This window comes from Thalassophryne amazonica, chromosome 19 (genome assembly GCF_902500255.1).
Source record: "Thalassophryne amazonica chromosome 19, fThaAma1.1, whole genome shotgun sequence".
NCBI lineage: Eukaryota > Metazoa > Chordata > Actinopteri > Batrachoidiformes > Batrachoididae > Thalassophryne > Thalassophryne amazonica.
Genome location: NC_047121.1, coordinates 12732412 through 12754537, shown reverse-complemented (window position 1 = coordinate 12754537; position 22126 = coordinate 12732412). Strand labels below are relative to the sequence as shown.

Below are 22126 nucleotides of genomic sequence, written 5' to 3'. Positions count from 1 at the left end.
CCCGATGGGTGCTGGTTTCTTTTTTGTGGGTAAAAAGGACGGCGGGCTCCGTCCATGCATCGATTACAGAGGGCTGAACGACATTACGGTTCGCAACCGATACCCGTTACCTCTGATGGATTCGGTGTTCACGCCCCTGCATGGAGCCCAAATATTTACCAAACTTGATCTTAGGAATGCGTACCACCTGGTTCGGATCCGGAAGGGAGACGAATGGAAGACGGCATTTAACACCCCCTTAGGTCACTTTGAGTACCTGGTCATGCCGTTCGGCCTCACAAACGCCCCCGCGACGTTCCAAGCTTTGGTTAATGATGTCTTGCGGGACTTCCTGCACCGGTTTGTCTTCGTGTATCTAGACGACATCCTCATCTTTTCTCCGGACCCTGAGACTCATGTCAAGCATGTACGTCAGGTCCTACAGCGGTTGTTGGAGAACCGGCTGTTTGTGAAGGGCGAGAAGTGCGAGTTCCACCGCACTTCTTTGTCCTTCCTGGGGTTCATAATTTCCTCCAACTCCGTCGCCCCTGATCTGGCCAAGGTTGCGGCGGTGAGAGACTGGCCCCACCCAACAAGCCGTAGGAAACTGCAACAGTTCCTCGGCTTTGCAAATTTCTACAGGAGGTTCATAAAGGGCTACAGTCAGGTAGTTAGCCCCCTGACAGCCCTGACCTCCACTAAAGTCCCCTTCACCTGGTCGGATTGGTGCGAAGTCGCGTTTAGGGAGTTGAAACGCCGGTTCTCGACTGGTGCAGCCCGATCCTACTCGCCAGTTCACAGTGGAAGTGGATGCCTCTGACTCAGGGATAGGAGCCGTGTTGTCCCAGAGCGGGGAGTCCGATAAGGTCCTCCACCCTTGTGCTTATTTTTCCCGCAGGTTGACCACGGCTGAGAGGAATTATGACGTCGGCAATCGGGAACTCTTGGCGGTGAAGGAGGCTCTTGAAGAGTGGAGACACCTGTTGGAGGGAGCGACGGTGCCCTTCACGGTTTTCACGGACCATCGGAACCTGGAGTACATCCGGACCGCCAAGCGGTTGAACCCCAGGCAAGCCCGCTGGTCACTGTTCTTCGGGCGCTTTGACTTCCAGATTACGTACCGCCCCGGGACCAAGAACCAACGGTCGGATGCACTGTCCCGGGTGCATGAAGAGGAAGCCAGGGCCGAGCTGTCAGACCCCCCAGAGACCATCATCCCCGAGTCCACTGTCGTGGCCACCCTCACCTGGGACGTGGAGAAGACCGTTCGGGAGGCCCTGGCACGGAACCCGGACCCGGGGACCGGCCCGAAGAACAAGCTGTACGTCCCACCAGAGGCCAGAGCTGCGGTTTTGGACTTCTGCCATGGGTCCAAACTCTCCTGTCATCCTGGTGTGCGTAGGACCATGGCAGTAGTCCAGCAGCGCTTCTGGTGGGCGTCTATGGAAGCCGACGTCCGGGACTACGTCCAGGCCTGCACCACCTGCGCCAGGGGCAAAGCAGACCACAAGAGGACCTCAGGACTCCTCCGACCCCTACCGGTGCCTCATTGCCCCTGGTCCCACATCGGCCTGGACTTTGTCACGGGCCTCCCGCCGTCCCAGGGCCACACCACCATCTTGACAATAGTGGACCGGTTCTCCAAGGCGGCCCACTTTGTGGCCCTCCCGAAGCTCCCTACGGCCCAGGAGACAGCAGACCTCCTGGTCCACCACGTCGTGCGTCTGCATGGGATACCAGCGGACATCGTCTCAGACCGTGGCCCTCAGTTCTCCTCTCAGGTCTGGAGGAGTTTTTGCAAGGAACTGGAGGCCACCGTGAGTCTCTCCTCCGGGTATCACCCCCAGACGAACGGACAAGCAGAGCGGGCCAACCAGGAGTTGGAGCAGGCCCTCCGTTGCGTTACCTCCGCGCACCCGACGGCCTGGAGTACCCATCTGGCCTGGATCGAGTACGCCCACAACAGCCAAGTGTCATCTGCCACCGGCCTCTCCCCGTTCGAGGTGTGTTTGGGGTATCAGCCCCCATTGTTCCCGCTTGTGGAGGGTGAGGTCGGTGTGCCCTCGGTCCAGGCCCACCTCAGGAGGTGCCGCTGGGTGTGGCGGACCGCCCGTTTTGCCCTGTTGAAGGCCTGGACGAAGGTCAAGGCCCATGCAGACCGCCGGCGTTCCCCGGCCCCTGCATACCAGCCTGGGCAGGAGGTATGGTTATCAACGAAGGACATCCCCCTTCAAGTGGAATCACACAAGCTGAAGGACAGATATATTGGACCCTTTCCCATCACCAAGGTCCTCAGCCCGGCCCACCTCCTGCCCGGATCATCGACGGGGAGCCGGCGTGGACCGTGCGTCGGCTTCTGGACGTACGTCGCAAGGGTCGGGGCTTCCAGTATCTGGTGGACTGGGAGGGGTATGGTCCGGAGGAACGCTCCTGGGTGAAAAGGAGCTTCATCCTGGACCCGGCCCTCCTGGCCAACTTCTACGCCCGGCACCCGGATAAACCTGATCGGGCGCCAGGAGGCGCCCGTTGAGGCGGGGGTCCTGTTGTGTGGGCCGCTGAAGAGGAGGTACTGCTGGCCCACCACCACCAGATGGCGCCCTGCTTGGAGTGCGGTCTCCAAGCACGAGAGAGCGTTGGAGCTGCTGGAGGTGACAGCTGTCATCAATCAACACCAGCTGTCACCCATCACCACAACTATAAAGACCGGACTGCAACTCCACCTCCTCGCCGAGAAATCGTCTACCATACAGGTAATTTTCTCTGCTGACTCGAAACGTTGAGTAATAATCTGAACTTCTTTTGCAGCCGTTATCCTGTGGTGTTTGCCTTATCTGTGGCGTTTGGTGTGATCAGCGACGGCTTCGCTTCACACTCCAATCAGATAAGTGGTTAGACAGGAGCTGCACGAGTGTGTGATTGGAGGTGGAGGTTCTCCCTCCTTGACTGAACACAGACTGTGGGATTACTGAGTGTGCGGACTCACACTCATCCAGAACTGTTTCTGTTTTCTGCCAGCAGTACCGGGTCTGACTGCTGAAGACAGTGGCCACCTGGGGCGCAGGGCTTGGCGGCTCCGGTGTTTCTTCAGGTCCGTTGGTGGTGAGGCTTGTGTGGGTTCCGGCTTCTCTCTCACCGGATGTCTCCTATCTTCGAGCCTGCCACACGTCACCTTTTGTTAGATTGATATAACACATTTGTATCTGTCTGTATCACGTTGTGCACCTTCACAACATTAAATTGTTACTTTTTGGCTATTCCATTGTCCCTTCATTAACGCCCCCTGTTGTGGGTCCGTGTCATGACACCTTCCCAACAAGGGTTGCAGAAACAGACATCACATCCATCTCTGGATGGAGCCACACCTCAAACAGAGAAAAAAAACAATCAGGCATCAGAAAGACAACAGATACAGTATAATTCGTCAGCAGTAAACAACAAGAAAAACAGAAGAAATACTAAGGTGATCGCCGGCCACTAACCCAAAGCTTCACTAAAAGACCCAGAATTTAGATAAAGTTGAAGCTGCGTGTGCTGTGAAGAATCTGCACCAATTTTAAAAACTACAAGCACACCCCTTCTACTTGCATACTTTTCACCTTTATATACAGAGTTAGATATTGTTACGTTTTTATGAATTTCTTCAGTCCTGAATTGTTTGATGATGTGTTTTAAAAGATACCGATTGGCCTGACTCCATAATTGCATCACTCTTCATAACAGTTTTCTTTGAGCTCCTTTTCAAAGCATTCAACTTGTGAACCACCACGATTATGAATATTTAAACTGTGAGTCAAGCTGTTTAAATCCAGGCTTTGTTATGTTGTTTGTGTGCAGTTTATCCAGAGTGCCTTGGACTGCATGGCTGTGGAAGTTGGCCGTTTGCGGGCGTTCCTGCATGCGGGTCAGGAGAAGGCCGACCTTGCTGTGCTGCTGAAGGACCTGGAGACGTCCTGCAGTGACATCCGCCAGTTCTGCAAGAAGATACGCCGTAGAATGCCTGGAACTGATGCATCTGGAATCCCAGCAGCATTAAACTTTGGGCAGCAGGTAACTACAGATACGATTTTGGAGAGGCTAGGGGAAACCGGGGCATCATGGATCAGAAATGTTGTTTTGTGGCAGCATAAACATATTATGCATACGTTTAGGTCATTCTGTTGTGGATTTAATTAGGGATGGGACCGTTCCGATCCTGTAATTCACGTATCGGAAAATACCAATCCAACCCGCAACATTATCCGATACCGGAGAAGAGCCGCTGTGAATCGAGAGTTACAAATGTAACTACGGTTCTTTGAATTCCAGATGACCACCAGAGGGCGGTGCTTTAGTACCTGGATAACTACATGTGCGCAAGCACAGAGCGGTGGAGAATATATACCAACAAAGTAACGCTATTGTATGTGACCCGGGTGACATCACTGGTTGTCTTTATATGCCAGATGCACCCAGCGCTTGCTTCTTTTCGGAATGAACTTGCAAGACTGTGAGTGAAAAGCAACTCTGGCGGTCATCCGGAATTCATAGAACCGTAGTTACATTCGTAACTCTCGTTCTGTTTCATTCCTCCTGACCGCCAGAGGGCGGTGCTTTAGCACCTGGATGACTTAATACCAACAAGGTCACGAAGAGTCACACTCATCTCGCATCAGCAGTGGGGAGTGGAGGCAGACAACACTGCTCAAACCATTCACTGTTGGAAACCATTCGGAAGATTCAGACAGCTTTCGGTGGCTTTTCAGTCGAGTGAGTATCCGAGAAATTGTGTAACAGCTGGGCATGTCACAACTTGTCCTGTGAGACTTCCAACACGGACGTGCTTTTTGTTGTGCGCCATTGCGGCTCCGTCCTGACGCGCGAATTCCTCCGCACGTCTTTCATTACAAAATCTCCTGTAACAGTGGAATGTGCCGCAAAAGTGCTGATGTCCACCTCTTCTGCAATTTCTCTGGTAGTCAGACGACGTCCCGGATCAACACAGTGTTCACTTTGGAAATGATCTGGTCGTTTCAGCCTGTCGATGGCTGCTCGGAGCGCGGCGCGCCCTCCACCACTGTGGGCCATCTTTAATCCGGTTGTAATGCTCCTTAATCTGTGTGACGCCCAGAGTATCCTCACCGAAAGCCGTCTGAATCTTCCGAATGGTTTCCACCTGGCTGTCTCTCACAGTTTCTGGAAAAATTTGATTCAGCGCTGCTCCAATCGCTCAGCCATTTCGCTGACAATGAAAATCCAATGAGAGGGGTGGACCAGTGCTCACTCAAAGCCTGCCCACAGGCGAATGACGCAACCGACAGGCATGAAAAAAACTCACGCATGCGCACGAAGGTTCAAGCTTAGCTGATGCAAGCACACATGATTCAAATCCCTATAGTTTTTAAAAAAATAAAAAGGTCGGATAGTTTTCTAACAGACCTCGTATGTGTTGAAGTCTCTCCTGAGGACTCCAGACACCCCTCACCATCCTGTGATTCCACACGGCCCCCCAGCCTTTGCATCTGTAACAACCACCTCTCGATGAGAAGGGACGGAGCCTAGGGAGACACCCTTGCAGATGAAGTCCACGTTCCCCCAGTGTCTGAGGTGCAGAAGGCACTGGTTGGACAGTCGTACAAGCCTGTGTTGATGCATCTTTGAGTTGAGGCCTAGGTTGTTGATCCAAATCTGTAGGGGACGCAAGAACAGAAGTACCAAAGGTACCACTAGCGACATTGCAGTCAGTTTGCCCATCAACCGGAGCAGCAAACCAAAAGGCAGTGTCACAGCCCTTTGAATGTGTGAGACGAGACAAATTACATTGTCTACTCTCTGCGGGGAACAAGAGAACTCTTCGCAAAATTCAGTGTGAGTTCTGAGAGACATGATTCAGTAGAAGAGCTGTGTCATTGTGCGCCTGCTCCTGATTCGGAGCACAGACAAGCCAATCGTCTAAGTAGGGTAGGATTCTTAATCCAAGAGCTTGCAGTGGGGCTAGTGCTGCAGCCATACATCTGGTAAATGTAAGAGGGACAGAGAGAGGCCGAAAGGAAGCACCCTGAACTGGTATGCCTGACCCTCAAAAGCAAAGCGGAGAAACTGCCTGTGACGAGGTGCCACTGGCAATGGAAATAGGCGTCCTTTAAGTTGACACTTGTGAACCAGTCTCCTGGTGTGATAGCTTGAAGGATGTCTACTGTGCGGAGCATGTGAAACTGCATCACCTTGAGATAATGATTCAGACGTCGGAGATCGAGGATAGGACGAAAGCCGCCATCCTTCTTTGGAACAAAGAAGTAAATTGAATAGAACCCCCTGAGCTGGTCTGAACTGTGTACTTGCTCTATGGCCTCCTTCCCCAGGAGTTCCAAAATCTCCCGCTGTAGGGCGGCAGACTGCAGGGGGTCGGAAACAACAGTCACCCTCACCCCACTGAACTTTGGAGGACGACATCTGAACTGAATTCTATAACCCTCAAACAAGGTTGAAATGACCCATGGGTCTTGAACTTGAGCCTCCCAGTGGCTGAGATGATTTAGAAAAAAATGGCTGGGGGCCAAACGTTGGCAGTCAAACCCGACCACCTCTGCCTCGTATCCCTAAGGACCTCTGGGCACGATTACTGGAAGCTCTGAGAAACCGTTCAGTTCTCGGGGGTCTGCCCGTAGGCTCCCGAAAGGCAAGCCGCTGGGAGAGCTGTCCCTCAAGTGGGAAGGTACGTGCAACTCTGGGAGTAGGCGGGAGCCTTGATGTAGAGTGAAAATCTGTAGCCCGTCTGACTAGCTGAGGCCTGGAAGACTGGCGTAGGTCAACAAACTGTCGCCGAGATTTACTAGCCTCAACAGCACGCTCCAAAGTTTGTTGGGCCACAGGTCCAAAAACTTGGCCTGGAAGAACCAGCAGTGAACGGAGTGTACCTCTGCAGGATTCGGACAGTGGGGAATGCGCAAGCCACACCTGACGTCTAGTGATGGTAAGTGTTGACATTAGTCTGCCAAGCTCTCTGGACATATAAGCAAAGGTTTGGAGTGAGGCATCGCTAAGACTTTGAGGAGCATCATCAACCTCTGCCTCCCTCAAAGACTTTGAGAGGGCAAGGGCTATATGGGACAGTGAGTTGCCTAGGCAACCATTGCGAGCAGCTATGTCATAGCTTTTGGTGAGGAGGTCATCAGTGACCCTACACTGAGGTTGTGGGCAGCGGGCATCCGGCCAAGCAGCATCAGCCGGAGCCACAACCAGGTTCGCAATAATGCTGTCAATGGCGGGCATACGGTTCAGACCATACTGCGCCGAATCACACATATAGCTAAGGGCTCTGCAGTCCTGCGATAGATGGGTCTAATGATTTCGGGTCTGCCCAACATCAGTGGAGCTCCTCGATATATGGTTGCGAAACTGGAACGTTTAACTCAGGTTTCTGAGTGACTTTGAAAAAGACACTTGAAGTGGTGGTTTCCGCAGGGGGATTGTCGACGCCAAGCCTGGATAAAGCCAACTGAACAGCTTGCCAGGTAGTCCAGGTCCGGTTTGCGGCAGGGACTCTGCCTCAGAGGTGTGAGAGCCCACTAATGAATGGCTTGGAGAGAGACCCTCTCATCCTGATCCTCCACACAGTTTGTATCACTTGTTATGTACAAGGAATCAGTCGCAGCAATAGACATAACATCTTCTTCCTGCTGAGTAACTACATCAGTCTGATCAGCCTCATTAGGGACAACAGGAACTGTTACGGCGTCCCTAGGCTGTAGATTCAGTAGCAAAGACTTAATCTGAGCAAACTCAGAAGTCAGCGTTTCAACCTTTTCAGCCAAAGCATGGTCATGAGTAACCTTCTTAGCAGAAGGGGTCCCTGCATGTGGGCGTTTATTGCGCTTTGGTTCCTTCCTGGGGCTGGAGGTCAAAGTCGCACTAGGCATCCCACTTTCCAATGCCGCGAGTCTAGCAGACCTCTCTGCCAGTGGCATGCTGGCACAGTTAAGGCAGGCATCGCCAGGGCTTCCCTCAGGTGTCCGATCCCAAGACACGAGGGGCAAAACTTATGTCCATCATCTGGTCTCACGGGAGCCAAACAGGTACTACAGCTATGCAACAAAGGCCCTGACAACATTGTGAACTGCGTGCTACAGATAGAAAGACAAAGCGTGAATCACACGCAGTGTAAATAGTAACACAAGGCATGGAGTGTAAACCACTCGCAGCGTAATGCTAATACAAGGCACAGAGCATGAATCGCTCACAACCACAGTCATAACAAGGCACAGAGTGTGAATCACTCAAAGCGTAATGCTAACACAAGGCACGGAGCGTGAATCACTCACTGCGTAATGTTAACAGAAGGCACGGAGCGTGAATCGCTCACAGTCATGGCTGTAACACGAGGCACAGAGCGTGAAGCACTCACAGCCGTAGACTTGACACGAGGCACGGAGCGTGAAGCACACACAGCCGCAGACTTAATACGAGGCACGGCGCGTGAAGCACTCACAGTGTAAAAGCTAATAAAAGGCACGGAGCGTGGAGCACTCACAGCCACAGTAGTAATAATAATAATAATAAATAATAATACATTTTATTTGTATAGCGCTTTTCTGGACACTCAAAGACGCTTTACAAACCAAAAGAAAAAGATAAAAAACACTAAGAAAAAAAAAAACGTTAAAAATCAGGGCTGTACATTAAAAGCTAACTTAAACAGGTGGGTTTTGAGTTCTTTCTTGAAGGAGGGGAGGTCGGGGCAAGCACGAAGTGGTTGAGGCAGAGAGTTCCAGAGGGTAGGGGCAGCGATGGAGAAGGCTCTGTCTCCCCAGGTTTGGAGCCTGGTCCTACAGGGAAAGGACAAAAGGTTTGTGTCGGAGGAGCGGAGAGAGCGTGATGGAGTGTGGCGGTGGAGGAGGTCAGTGAGATATGTGGGGGCCAGGTTATGGAGGGCTTTGAAAGTGATCAGGAGGATTTTGAAGTGAATGCGTTGAGTGATGGGGAGCCAGTGTAGGTTTTGTAGGACGGGGGTGATGTGTTCTCGAGTGCGGGTGTGGTGAGGAGACGGGCAGCAGAGTTTTGTATATACTGTAGTTTGTTGAGTATTTTGTAAGGTAAACCATAGAGGATGCTATTGCAATAGTCGATTGTGGATGTGATAAAAGCATGTATAAGGGTTTCAGCAGCGGAGAAAGTGAGGGATGAATGGAGACGTGCGATATTTTTCAAATGGAAGAATGCAGTCCGGGTTATTTGTTTAATGTGTGGGTCAAATGACAGGGTGGGGTCAAGAAGGATTCCAAGATTGCGGACAAGGGGGGATGGAGTGAGTGTAGTGTTGTCAAAACAGAATGAAAAATGGGTTGATTTTGTGATGTTTTTAGGGCAGATGATGATGATGTCTGTTTTGTCAGTGTTTAATTTCAAGAAATTGTGTTGCATCCAAGTTTTTAACTCAGACAGGCAGTGGGTGAGGGTGGAGTGAATGTTAAGGTTCATGGATGTGGTGGAAATGTAAAGGTGTATGTCATCAGCATAACAGTGGAAGTGGAGACCATGATGACGGATGATACTTCCGAGAGGGAGGATGTAGAGAATGAAGAGGAGAGGACCAAGTACCGAACCCTGGGGAACACCTTGAGATAGGGGGGCTATGGAGGAAGAGCAGCGGTTAACGTGGATGAACTGTTGCTGGTTTGTGAGGTATGATTGAAGCCAGGAGAGGGCGGAGCTGGTGATGTTGAGGGAGGTCTTGAGGTGAGACAGGAGGATGGAGTGGCTGATGGTGTCAAAGGCAGCGGTGAGGTCCAGGAGAATGAGAATATTGAGATGGCCGGAGTCAGAGGAGAGGAGGAGATCATTGGTGACTTTGAGAAGAGCTGTTTCAGTACTATGTTTTGGACGGAAGCCGGATTGGAAAGGTTCAAATAGACTAACGGAACTGAGGTAGGTTTGGAGCTGATCAGCAATGACCCATTCTAGGATTTTAGACAGAAAGGGAAGGTTGGATATGGGCCGAAAATTGATGAAGTTATCGGGGTCAAGACCAGGTTTTTTGAGAATGGGCGTGATAGCTGCCAGCTTGAGAGACTGTGGAACAGAACCAGAGGACAGTGAGGAGTTTATGATATTTGTGATCAGTGGAGAAATTATGGGGAGACAGGTTTTAATGAGGGGGGAGGGGATGGTAACATGATGCACACAGCCGAAATACAGTCCAAGTGCTAAGTCACACCAACGACAACACTAGCTTCCAGCGGAGCTGTTGAACTTAGCAAAATGGCGGCAGCGTAGACGAAAGTACTTCAAGGAGTGGAAAACACTCACGGCATGCCCAGCACAGTACACTATACTGGTTCTGATACACACACTACCACGTAGTTAACGGGGTTAGCGACAACAACTAAACAAGTACAACCCCTGGCAAAAATTATGGAATCACCGGCCTCGGAGGATGTTCATTCAGTTGTTTAATTTTGTAGAAAAAAAGCAGATCACAGACATGACATAAAACTAAAGTCATTTCAAATGGCAACTTTCTGGCTTTAAGAAACACTATAAGAAATCAGGAAAAAAAATTGTGGCAGTCAGTAACGGTTACTTTTTTAAACCAAGCAGAGGGAAAAAAATATGGAATCACTCAATTCTGAGGAAAAAAAAATTATGGAATCATGAAAAACAAAAGAACGCTCCAACACATCACTAGTATTTTGTTGCACCACCTCTGGCTTTTATAACAGCTTGCAGTCTCTGAGGCATGGACTTAATGAGTGACAAACAGTACTCTTCATCAATCTGGCTCCAACTTTCTCTGATTGCTGTTGCCAGATCAGCTTTGCAGGTTGGAGCCTTGTCGTGCCTTGGATTATGATCCGGACTATTTGCAGGCCATGACATTGACCCTATGTGTCTTTTTGCAAGGAATGTTTTCGCTCTATGGCAAGATGCATTATCATCTTGAAAAATGATTTCATCATCCCCAAACATCCTTTCAATTGATGGGATAAGAAAAGTGTCCAAAATATCAACGTAAAACATCAATGACTGTGGAAATTTACATGTTCTCTTCAGGCAGTCATCTTTATAAATCTCATTGGAACGGCACCAAACAAAAGTTCCAGCATCATCACCTTGCCCAATGCAGATTCGAGATTCATCACTGAATATTACTTTCATCCAGTCATCCACAGTCCACGATTGCTTTTCCTTAGCCCACTGTAACCTTGTTTTTTTCTGTTTAGGTGTTAATGATGGCTTTCGTTTAGCTTTTCTGTATGTAAATCACATTTCCTTTAGGCGGTTTATTACAGTTCGTCAGACATTGACTCCAGTTTCCTCCCATTCGTTCCTCATTTGTTTTGTTGTGCATTTTCGATTTTTGAGACATATTGCTTTAAGTTTTCTGTCTTGACGCTTTGATGTCTTCCTTGGTCTACCAGTATGTTTGCCTTTAACAACCTTCCCATGTTGTTTGTATTTGGTCCAGAGTTTAGACAGAGCTGACTGTGAACAACCAACATCTTTTGCAACACTGCATGATGATTTACCCTCTTTTAAGAGTTTGATAATCCTCTCCTTTGTTTCAATTGAAATCTCTCGTGTTGGAGCCATGATTCATGTCAGGCCACTTGGTGCAACAGCTCTCCAAGGTGTGATCACTCCTTTTTAGATGCAGACTAACGAGCAGATCTGATTTGATGCAGGTGTTAGTTTTGGGGATGAAAATTTACAGGGTGATTCCATAATTTATTCCTCAGAATTGAGTGAGTCCATATTTTTTTCCCTCTGCTTGGTCTAAAAAAGTAACCGTTACTGACTGCCACTGCAATTTTTTTCTTGATTTCTTATAGTGTTTCTTAAAGCCAGAAAGTTGCCATTTGAAATGACTTTAGTTTTGTGTCATGTCTGTGATCTGCTTTTTTTCTACAAAATTAAACAACTGAGTGAACATCCTCCGAGGCCGGTGATTCCATAATTTTTGCCAGGGGTTGTAGCCAGTTTTCGTCAAAACAACACAGCTAAAGGGTTAGCAGCTAGCAGCTAATGACTTCAACTGTGCACAGAGGAAAATACCCAGCAGGGCAGTGGTGAAGGCGCGCACCCGGCGAGGAAGATGTAGTCATGACAGGCGTCAGTCAAAGAATACAAAACTGTGAAGTCGTATCTCACAGCCTCTGGAGGATGTTTGCAGTGCACTTAGCTCCAACTGAAGGTGGGTTGCGAGGCTACAAGCGAGAGCGGCAATCGTAGCTAAATGCGTTCTCAACCTCCTCAGAGTGCGCGCTGGGTGCGTCTGGCATGTAAAGACAACCAGTGACATCACCCAGGTCACATCCAATGGTGTGACTTTGTTGGTATATATTCTTATATATATGTCTTATATATATTCTGAAGCACCACCCTCTGGCAGTCAGGAGGAATGAAATAGAACCTCTCAACTGCTGTTGATGTATTATTATTATTATTACAATGGGGATACCGGAGACCCCATCGCACAACCATAGATCTGCCTGTAGTAATTCCCCCTAAACAGGAAATACGTGGTGTTAAGACAGATCTCCAAGAGTTGGCAGATGTGGTCTGGTGTAAGTTTGGTCCTTTCAAGTAGAGATGCATCCTCCAGCAGTCTCTGCCTCACAGCTGAGATGGCCTCAGCAGTGGGGATGCAGGTGAACAACGATGTCACATCAAATTACACCATAGTTTCATCTGCCTCCAGCTGAAGGTCCTTGATCTTGTTCACAAAATCTTGTGTGATCTCCACATGGTGGTCTCCTCCACTAGAGGAGCCAAAATCCACTTGAGGTGCTTGGCCAACATCCACGGCACATCTGTGCTACATACAGTAGGCCTGAGTGGCACGTCCTGTTTGTGGATTTTGGGCAGTCCATAGAGTGGCGTCCCTAGGGTACAGTCTGTAGTATGCCTGCCTGTCGATGAGTCCCTCTTTCTTCAGGTTTTGGAGGTAGCTAATGATTTTCTTCTTATAGACATTCATGGGGTCTCTCTTCAGATGCTCGTATGTATTGGAGTCACTGAGCAAGTTGTTGATCTTGGCCTTGTAGTCCGATGTGTTCAGGACCGCCGTGCATCTGCCTTTATCCGCTGGCAGGATAAGGATGCTTTAGTCCTTCTGCAGTGCTGACAAAGCTTTCTGTTCTTCTCCTGTGATGTTGAACGGAGGAGGCTTAGCACTGTTCAGCACTGCTGTGACTCTTAGTCGGAGGTCCCCAGCTTCTGACTATGACAACCTGTTATGTTTAATGGCTGACTTTACTCTCTGGCTAAGTTTTTAACTTCCTTGTCCTCAAACGTGTGGTTAGTGTCTTTAAGGTGGAGATGAACTGCAGACTGAGGTCCACTGGCGCCCTCTCTGCGGTGCTGGTATAGCCTTTTGTGTAACGGTTGCTTAGTCTCACCTATGTAGTGTTTGTTACAGTTTTCCTGATGTCCTTAGGGTGAACTAATTTCTGTCTCAAGGTGTTAACAGGTTTAAAGTAAACTGGGATTTTGTGCTGTCTGAAGATCCTCTGTAGTTTTTTCCCCTACTCCTGCTAAATAAGGGAGAGACACTCCTCTTCTTCTTGTCTCCGTCTCCTGTCTGTCTGGTCTGTTTTTTTGGGACTTCTGTACTTTATCCAGGGACCATCGTGGGTACCCACATATTGTGAGGGCTTTCTGGACAAGTTGTTGTTCTTTAGCCCTTCCCTCTGTAGTTGTGGGCACCTGTAGGGCTCTGTGTTGAAGAGTCCTGATCACCCCGAGCTTGTGTTCAAGGGGGTGGTTTGAGCCAAAGAGCAGATATTGGTCAGTGTGAGTGGGTTTTCTGTAAACCCCTGTCTGGAGCTGCCTGTTCTCTCCAATCGCAACATCACAGTCCAAGAAGGCTAAACGGTTGTTTCTGGCATCCTCACGTGAACCAGTGACTGGGAGAGATGGCCGTGAACGACGTCAAGGCTCTCTTCTCCACTAGCTCCATGTACAGATTGGCCACAATGGGGCCAATCTGGAGACCCCATCACACAACCATGGATCTGCCTGTAGTAATTCCCCCTAAACAGGAAACACATGGTGTTAAGACAGATCTCCAAGAGTTGGCAGATGTGGTCTGGTGTGAGTTTGGTCCTTTCACATAGAGACGCATCCTCCAGTAGTCTCTGCCTCACAGCTGAGATGGCCTCAGAGGTGGGGATGCAGGTGAACAACGATGTCACATCAAATGACACCATAGTTTCATCTGCCTCCAGCTGAAGGTCCTTGATCTTGTTCACAAAATCTTGTGTGTTCTCCACATGGTGGTCTGAGTTACCCACTAGAGGAGCCAAAATCCACTTGAGGTGCTTGGCCAACTTGTACGTGATGGAATCTGTGCTACATACTACAGCTGTCACGATTAGTCGACATTATTGATAATGTCGACAATGAAAATTTGTCGGCACATATTTTCATTGTCGACAAATCGCCCAGTCATGTTTTACCATTCCATTTTGTGGAAGCGCTAACTGCAACAGGAACTTGGGGGGGCGGTGTTTCCTCAAGGGAGAAGCGGATACGGTAGCCAAGTGATTTTTTTTTTCTATGCAAAGACTCCGCTACAACGCACTCGGATAAACAATGGCGGAGCAGCAACAGCAAGGAGCCGAAGTGGAGTTAACAGAGAAATTTAGAGCAAGACCGAAACAATCCAAAGCATGGGAGCATTTCACAGAAAACAAAGCCGCCAAGTCACTTACATGCAGACTGTGCAAAGTCGTGCTAGCATATCATGGCAGCACTACAGTCATGCACGAGCACCTGAAACGCAAACATCCCAGGGCAGCCGAATCTACCCCAAACAACACAAGGTAATCTAGCATGTTTAGCTACCCAACAGTTATCGTGTATTGATATATGTAAGGATTAAACAACAAGAAGACGTGCATTATACCGTTTGAATGCACGACTCGGAGTCTAAAACACCACGACGCGAAGTGGAGTGGTGTTACTCCGCGAAGTGCATTCAAACCGTATAATGCATGGCTTCTCGTTGTTTAATCCGCTTATACCATGGTCCCACACAGTGAGTGAACACACAAATATTTATTTAAGTTAACAGAACTTGATAAAAATGTGTGAGTATTTGGGACTATTTTATGTTTTCTCTCTGATGCGCTTACCGAGTCTGTGGGCTTGCACCGCAGCAGGCCACTCACAACCCCCCCTCCCCCCCGCTGTGCTGTGTCAAACTCTGGCAAACAGGTCCAGAAACTAACGCTCACTGTTTTGATGGGGAACGCTCGGCCGCCTGCAAGGATAGAACCGTTCTCTTCTTCTTTCCCGTCTTCAATCTTGTCCAGTTTGTCTTATGTTAAATCTTTACACTGTTACTTTTGCTGTTCTTCTCATCTGCTGTCCTTCTCTTTCCATTCCTCAAACGTTTTATTTTACACTTTTAAGTTAAATGTGTGTTTTGTTTATCTGAATTTATTATAAGTATTTTGATTAAGGTCCATTAAGTGGACTTAAAAGGTCAATTCTAATGTGCACAGCAGCTTGATGCATTTTTAGCAAGAAAAGAAAGTAATCGTTTGATTAGTCGATTAATCGAAAAAATAATCACCAACTAATCGACAATGAAAATAATTCATTAGTGACAGCCCTACTACATACAATAGGCCTAAGTGGCACGTCCTGTTTGTGGATTTTGGGCAGTCCATAGATGCATGGAATGGCGTCCCCAGGGTACAGAGAAGAACAAACAGAAGCCACAAAAGCTGCCTGCCTGCCTGTCGATGAGTCCCTCTTTCTCCAGGTTTTGGAGGTAGTTAATGATTTTCTTCTTATAGTCGCTCGTGGGGTCTCTCTTCAGATGCTCGTATGTATTGGAGTCACTGAGCAAGTTGTTGATCTTGGCCTCGTAGTCCGATGTGTTCAGGACCACCGTGCATCTGCCTTTATCCGCTGGCAGGATAAGGATGCTTTGGTCCTTCTGCAGTGCTGACAAAGCTTTCCGTTCTTCTCCTGTGATGCTGAACGGAGGAGGCTTAGCACTGTTCAGCACTGCTGTGACTCTTAGTTGGAGGTCCCCAGCTTCTGACTCTGACATCCTGTTATGTTTAATGGCTGACTCTACTACAGTGATGTATTCTACTGTCGGAATATGTTTAGGGGTCACTGAGAAATTTAGTCCTTTCGCGACCACATCCTTTTCTGTCTGTGTTAGAACCCTGTCTGAGAGATTCTTTACCCAATTTTCCCTGTTGTAACTAATTTGTCTGGGTGTATCTTTAAAACTACCCCCACTGAAAGTACGCCTTTTCTGCACTAAAAGGTTGTGAAACTTCCTGATTTGCCACTCGTTACTTTTTAAATGCTCAGACATTTGAATTTTAACTATGAACTTTTGATCTTATTATGGGCCTCTTCCTCCACTAAAGTTTCTAACCTTTTGTGAAGACTATCAAGATGCTGTCTTTTCTCTTTAACTGTATAAAAATAAAGCTATAAAATTCTATAAAAAAAAATAAAAGTACTTAATTCTTTCATAAAAACATCAAATCTAGGCTTTCATCTTAGATGCTCCTTCTGGCAAATTGTAGTTCAATATTTAGGTCTCCTTTTTTAGAAAATTCTCATAAAATCAACAACAATAATAATATAATATTAAAGCAGACAGTGCTCTGGTGTCAGATCGGAAAAGTATTGGTATCGGTAGATATACAAATTCAGGTATCAGGATCGGATCGGAAGTGAAAAATTGTGGATCGATGCATCCCTAGATTTAATACAGCAAGTTATTGTTTATAAGGCTGTGTTTTTTATTTCTCCCCAAGTGTAATTTACAGGTGTTTAAAATCAATTTTAAAATTTTTGATTCACTGTGCCCAGTGAATCAGTGTCTGGGGCACAGTGAATCAGCTTACAATATAATGAAAAACACATGATTTTTCATGACCCAGCAGTGAAGTGACTCCACTTCCTCCTAAACCCTAAACCCACAATCTGTTGTTAAACGTATGTGAAAATTATAGAAATAATTCATGGAAAAATAAATGTTTAAGCTTCAACAAGTAATATTTGTCAATATTTAACACTTTTGGGCCACCTTTCCTCTGTTGTGAGAAATAAATACAAAGACACTGACATCCACAAAATTTACTTTTGATAAGAAAAAAACTGACTTCACTTGCCACTTAGTTTTACCCATAATGTATCCAAAAACAAAACATTAATTTATAAGGGCGATACCTTCATGCATAAAAATATGGCATAACTGCTGCAAATATGTATGAGGTCTGTTAGAAAAGTATACGACCTTTTTATTTTTTTCAAAAACCTGATGGATTTGAATCACGTGTGCTTGCATGAGCCAACTTTGAACCTTCGTGCGCATGCGTGATTTTTTCACGCCTGTCGATTGCATCATTTGCTTGTAAGCAGCCTTTGTGTGAGGATGGGTGGAGTTTCTCGTCGTTTTTACTTTGCAAGGAAATGGCAGAACGACTGGAGCAGCACGACTGCATCAAATTTTGCCAGAAACTGGGCGACAGCCAGGTGGAAACCATTCGGATTATTCAGACGGCTTTCGGTGACGATCCTATGGGCATCACACAGATTAAGGAGCGGTACAACCGGTTTAAAGACGTCTGCACAATGGTGGAGAGCGAGCCACGCTCCGGTCGGCCATCAACATGCTGAAATGACCAGATAATTTCCAAAGTGAACGCTGTGGTGATGTGGGACTGTCGTGTGACTGTCCGAGAAATTGTGGAAGAGGTGAACATCAGCACTTTTTCGGCACATTCTACTGTGACAGAAGATTTTGCCATGAAAAGAGTTGCAGCGAAATTCATCGTCACGAAGCTGATGGCGGAACAAAAGTGCCACTGTGATGAAGTCTCATAGGACATGTTGTGACATGCTCACCTCGTCCACAGTTTTTCGGATAGTAACACGACTGAAAAGCCACCGAAAGCCGTCTGAATCTTCCGAATGAAAAATTTTTATGAAAAATTTCATTTGTACTTTTTGTTAAATTTTAGTTTTATTACTCCTGTCTGTATTGATTGTGAACGGACAAAAACAAGGGCAGTAACTATAAAAACTGTGTGCACGAACTTGATCTTTAGAATCATTTGAGGTGTATACACAGTGGACAAGGCTGGCAAATTTCAGCTAAATCTCTTCAGTAAATTATGGTTCATTGATGTTATGTTAATCTTAATAACATTGATATTTGAATTTTTCCCTACAGGTGTCAGACACACTATCAGACTGCAGGAAGCACCTGACGTGGGTGGTGGCGGTGCTGCAGGAAGTGGCAGCAGCAGGCGCGCAAATGATGTCACCGCTCGGTGAACAGGACGGGCTGTCAGCTGTCAAACTGGAGGATGTGGCTTTCAAAGCCGGAGAGCAGGTACGTAAACGTCAGAACATGGGTTTGTTCTCAACTAACAAATACCCGACCCTACTGTAATTAGAAAAACGAGCCCCTTGGTGATAATCGACTTATGACTTGGTGGAGCGTGTTGTCTCTGAATAAGGACAAAATTTGGTGACTAACTGTAATAGTCAGTTGCTTTAAGTGAGGTAAACATACACACATTTAACTCCATAGGGATCTTTTCTATGGTACCAAACACTTCCAGTGCTCTAAATCTACATGGAACTGATTAAAGTTGTTTCTCCCGGGTGAAAAGATGAACACAAAAATGTCTAAAAATAGAGCCTAGATTGAAAATGCCCAGAGTTCCCGTTTAATGTGTGCATCTTGCCGTTGGTGTTCATTGGATTGTCCTCGTCATTTTACCCACTAGTGTAGGACAGGTCCTTTTTTGTATAGGACAAGGATCGATGTATTGAACATCAAAGACTGCAAGTCATTGTAGTTCGTCAGACATATATCCAAGTGTCTCTGCACCAACAGAATGAATTTCTTACTGTCCTTCTTAGACCATAACTGAGGATAAATCAGCCTCTGGATTGTCTTTTGCAGCTGCAGCAGGTGAACGTGGACAGGAATGTAACATTAATCTGAAATAATTTACTATTCACACCACATATTGCTTTAATGTTAAATTTGCTGAAAAGTCATGAAAAATGTGTTGTAACAGGTTTATACATGGAAATAAATGCAGAAATGAAAACTGGTGTGTAATTGATCTGGAGTGTCAGCCAACACGCAATCGTTCACATCTCTCATTATTGACAAGCTGCCATTTTCAGATTTATGGATCACAGGGCGCCAACCCCTACGAGTGTTTGAGACAGTCCTGTGGCGTTGTCATAGCAACCATGAACAAAATGGCTACAGCCATGCAGGAGGGAGAGTATGACTCGGAGAAGGTTCAGAACAAGGTAAGTCAAGCGATAAACGTTGCGCTTCAGTTCAGCTGGTGAACGGTTTTGTTACTACAGAAGAACGTTATTATTTTGGTACAATGTTGATGTCCATTAGAACATGCCACCAGTGGATCAGCGAGCAGCAGCACTTCGCGCAGAAATCACTGACGCAGAAGGTCTCGGCTTAAAGCTGGAGGACAGAGAAACAGTTATCAAAGAGCTGAAAAAATCCCTCAAGATTAAGGTAGACACACAGCTGAACAGAGCCATGTTCACCTTGTGCCCTGTTCTCACTCAGTGTACTTACAGTGACAATACAACTATTACAGTAAATAAGTACATTCTGCCGCATAAGTGAAGAGTACTTAGAGAGTTAAAATGTTAAAACCTGAGTTTGTGTGATTTAGGGAGAGGAACTGAGCGAGGCAAACATTCGGCTCAGTCTGCTGGAGAAGAAGCTGGACAGTTCCTCCAAAGATGCAGATGAACGTGTGGAGAAGATCCAGACGCGACTGGACGAGGCCCAGACTCTGCTGAAGAGGAAAGAGAAGTAAGCTTGTGCACAGAGTGTCCATCGGATCGGAAGCTTCAGAAGTGTCCAGCTGGTTGGTTACTTCTCTGTGCTGTTGTCTTTCCTGCAGGGAGTTTGAGGAGACGATGGATGCTCTGCAGGCCGACATTGATCAGTTGGAGTCCGAGAAGGCAGAGCTCAAACAGCGCATCAATAGCCAATCAAAAATGACCATTGATGGTCTGCGGGGAACTGGCCCATCAGGAATAGCTTCCATCGTCACAGGAATTTCGGGGGGTGAGTGTAACATACCCATCACACTAAATAACTAAATAACATGTTTCTCATGAGTTTCTCCTATTTGGATTATTTGATATTTCTCATGAAGCACAATTTTATTATTAGAATTCCTCCTAAAAGTTGTTTTTTGCTTGCTGAGATCGGTGCCTGATATCATGCAAAGGCAGTGAGGAAAGGAACCTCATACCAGACCCAGCGTCTCTTACTCTAACTGTGCTCAGAATCGTGTGGGACTTACCTGCCTGTTTATTTACAAGGCCCAGCTGACAAGTTCTGCCTACAGTGGAGATCATTTCAACAAGCAAGATATAGAAGTGAAACTGGCGCAACAATAATCCTTCACTTACAGACCGTCACTACACCACACTGCTTTCTTCTGAAATTTCAAATATGCGCAGAATTGCCTTTGATGTAACACATGCACACAGTAGTCAGTAAAAAAAATGGTAACGTTCATGGACGTGCTGTTACAACATTCTGTTATTGAATTTCTCACGTCAGGAGGTGGGCAAGACGTTTGAAGGAGAAAAATGTCAAGTCATTCCTTGAGCGAGAAAAATCTTGACCACCATTTTTTTAGGACTGCAGTGGCATAGTCCTCAAAGAATTTTTTGGAAGAGGGCAAAACTGTCAACTCCGACTGATATGTGGACACTTTGCAAAAGCTATATGCACACTTGAAGCGAGTTGGTTCTGGAAAAGATGCAGTTCTTCAGCATGACAGTGTTCGTCCACACGAGTCAACAAACAGAGGATGCATTACAGCGGCTTGAATTTTATGAGGTCTTACCACTTCTACCCTATCTTGCACCCTCCAACTTTTTTCTTTTCCCTCAAGCTGAAAGAACAGCTGAAGGGTAACCATTATGCTAATGATGCAGAGGCGCAATCAGCTGTGTTGCTGATCCCGAGAGATGACACCCAATTTCTTCATAGACACCTGTCTACATTAGTGTTCAGAATAATAGTAGTGCTGTGTGACTAAAAAGATTAATCCAGGTTTTGAGTATATTTCTTATTGTTACATGGGAAACAAGGTACCAGTAGATTCTCACAAATCCAACAAGACCAAGAATTTATGATATGCACACTCTTAAGGCTATGAAATTGGGCTATTAGTAAAAAAAAAGTAGAAAAGGGGGTGTTCACAATAATAGTAGTGTGGCATTCAGTCAGTGAGTTCGGCAATTCTGTGGAACAAACAGGTGTGAATCAGGTGTCCCCTATGTAAGGATGAAGCTAGCACCTGTTGAACATGCTTTTCTCTTTGAAAGCCTGAGGAAAATGGGACGTTCAAGACATTGTTCAGAAGAACAGCGTAGTGTGATTAAAAAGTTGATTGGAGAGGGGAAAACCTATACGCAGGTGCAAAAAATTATAGGCTGTTCCTCTACAGTGATCTCCAATGCTTTAAAATGGACAAAAAAACAGAGACGCGTGGAAGAAAACGGAAAACAACCATCAAAATGGATAGAAGAATAACCAGAATGGCAAAGGCTCACCCATTGATCAGCTCCAGGATGATCAAAGACTGTCTGGAGTTACCTGTAAGTGCTGTGACAGTTAGAAGATGCCTGTGTGAAGCTAATTTATTTGCAAGAATCCCCTGCAAAGTCCCTCTGTTAAATAAATGACATGTGCAGAAGAGGTTACAATTTGCCAAAGAACACATCAACTGGCCTAAAGAGACATGGAGGAATATTTTGTGGACTGATGAGAGTAAAATTGTTCTTTTTGGGTCCAAGGGCCGCAGACAGTTTGTGAGACGACTCCCAAACTCTGAATTCAAGCCACAGTTCACAGTGAAGACAGTGAAGCATGGTGGTGCAAGCATCATGATATGGGCATGTTTCTCCTACTATGGTGTTGGGCCTATATATCACATACCAGGTATCATGGATCAGTTTGGATATGTCAAAATACTTGAAGAGGTCATGTTGCCTTATGCTGAAGAGGACATGCCCTTGAAATGGGTGTTTCAACAAGACAATGACCCCAAGCACACTAGTAAACGAGCAAAATCTTGGTTCCAAACTAACAAAATTAATGCCTCACAGATGT

At 46.7% G+C, this 22126-nt stretch overlaps 1 protein-coding gene across 8 annotated transcripts in view; it reads left to right on the top strand.

The window, feature by feature from the left end:
• The window catches only part of dctn1b (dynactin 1b), a 160335-nt gene that overhangs the window by 121448 nt on the left and 16761 nt on the right, over positions 1–22126 (top strand). For all 8 annotated transcript variants that reach the window (XM_034159869.1, XM_034159868.1, XM_034159867.1 and 5 more), the window contains 6 exons: positions 3814–4026; positions 18167–18328; positions 19138–19269; positions 19370–19498; positions 19662–19804; positions 19896–20062. In XM_034159869.1, the coding sequence (XP_034015760.1) occupies positions 3814–4026; positions 18167–18328; positions 19138–19269; positions 19370–19498; positions 19662–19804; positions 19896–20062 (946 nt within the window). The remainder of the gene's footprint in view (positions 1–3813; positions 4027–18166; positions 18329–19137; positions 19270–19369; positions 19499–19661; positions 19805–19895; positions 20063–22126) is intronic.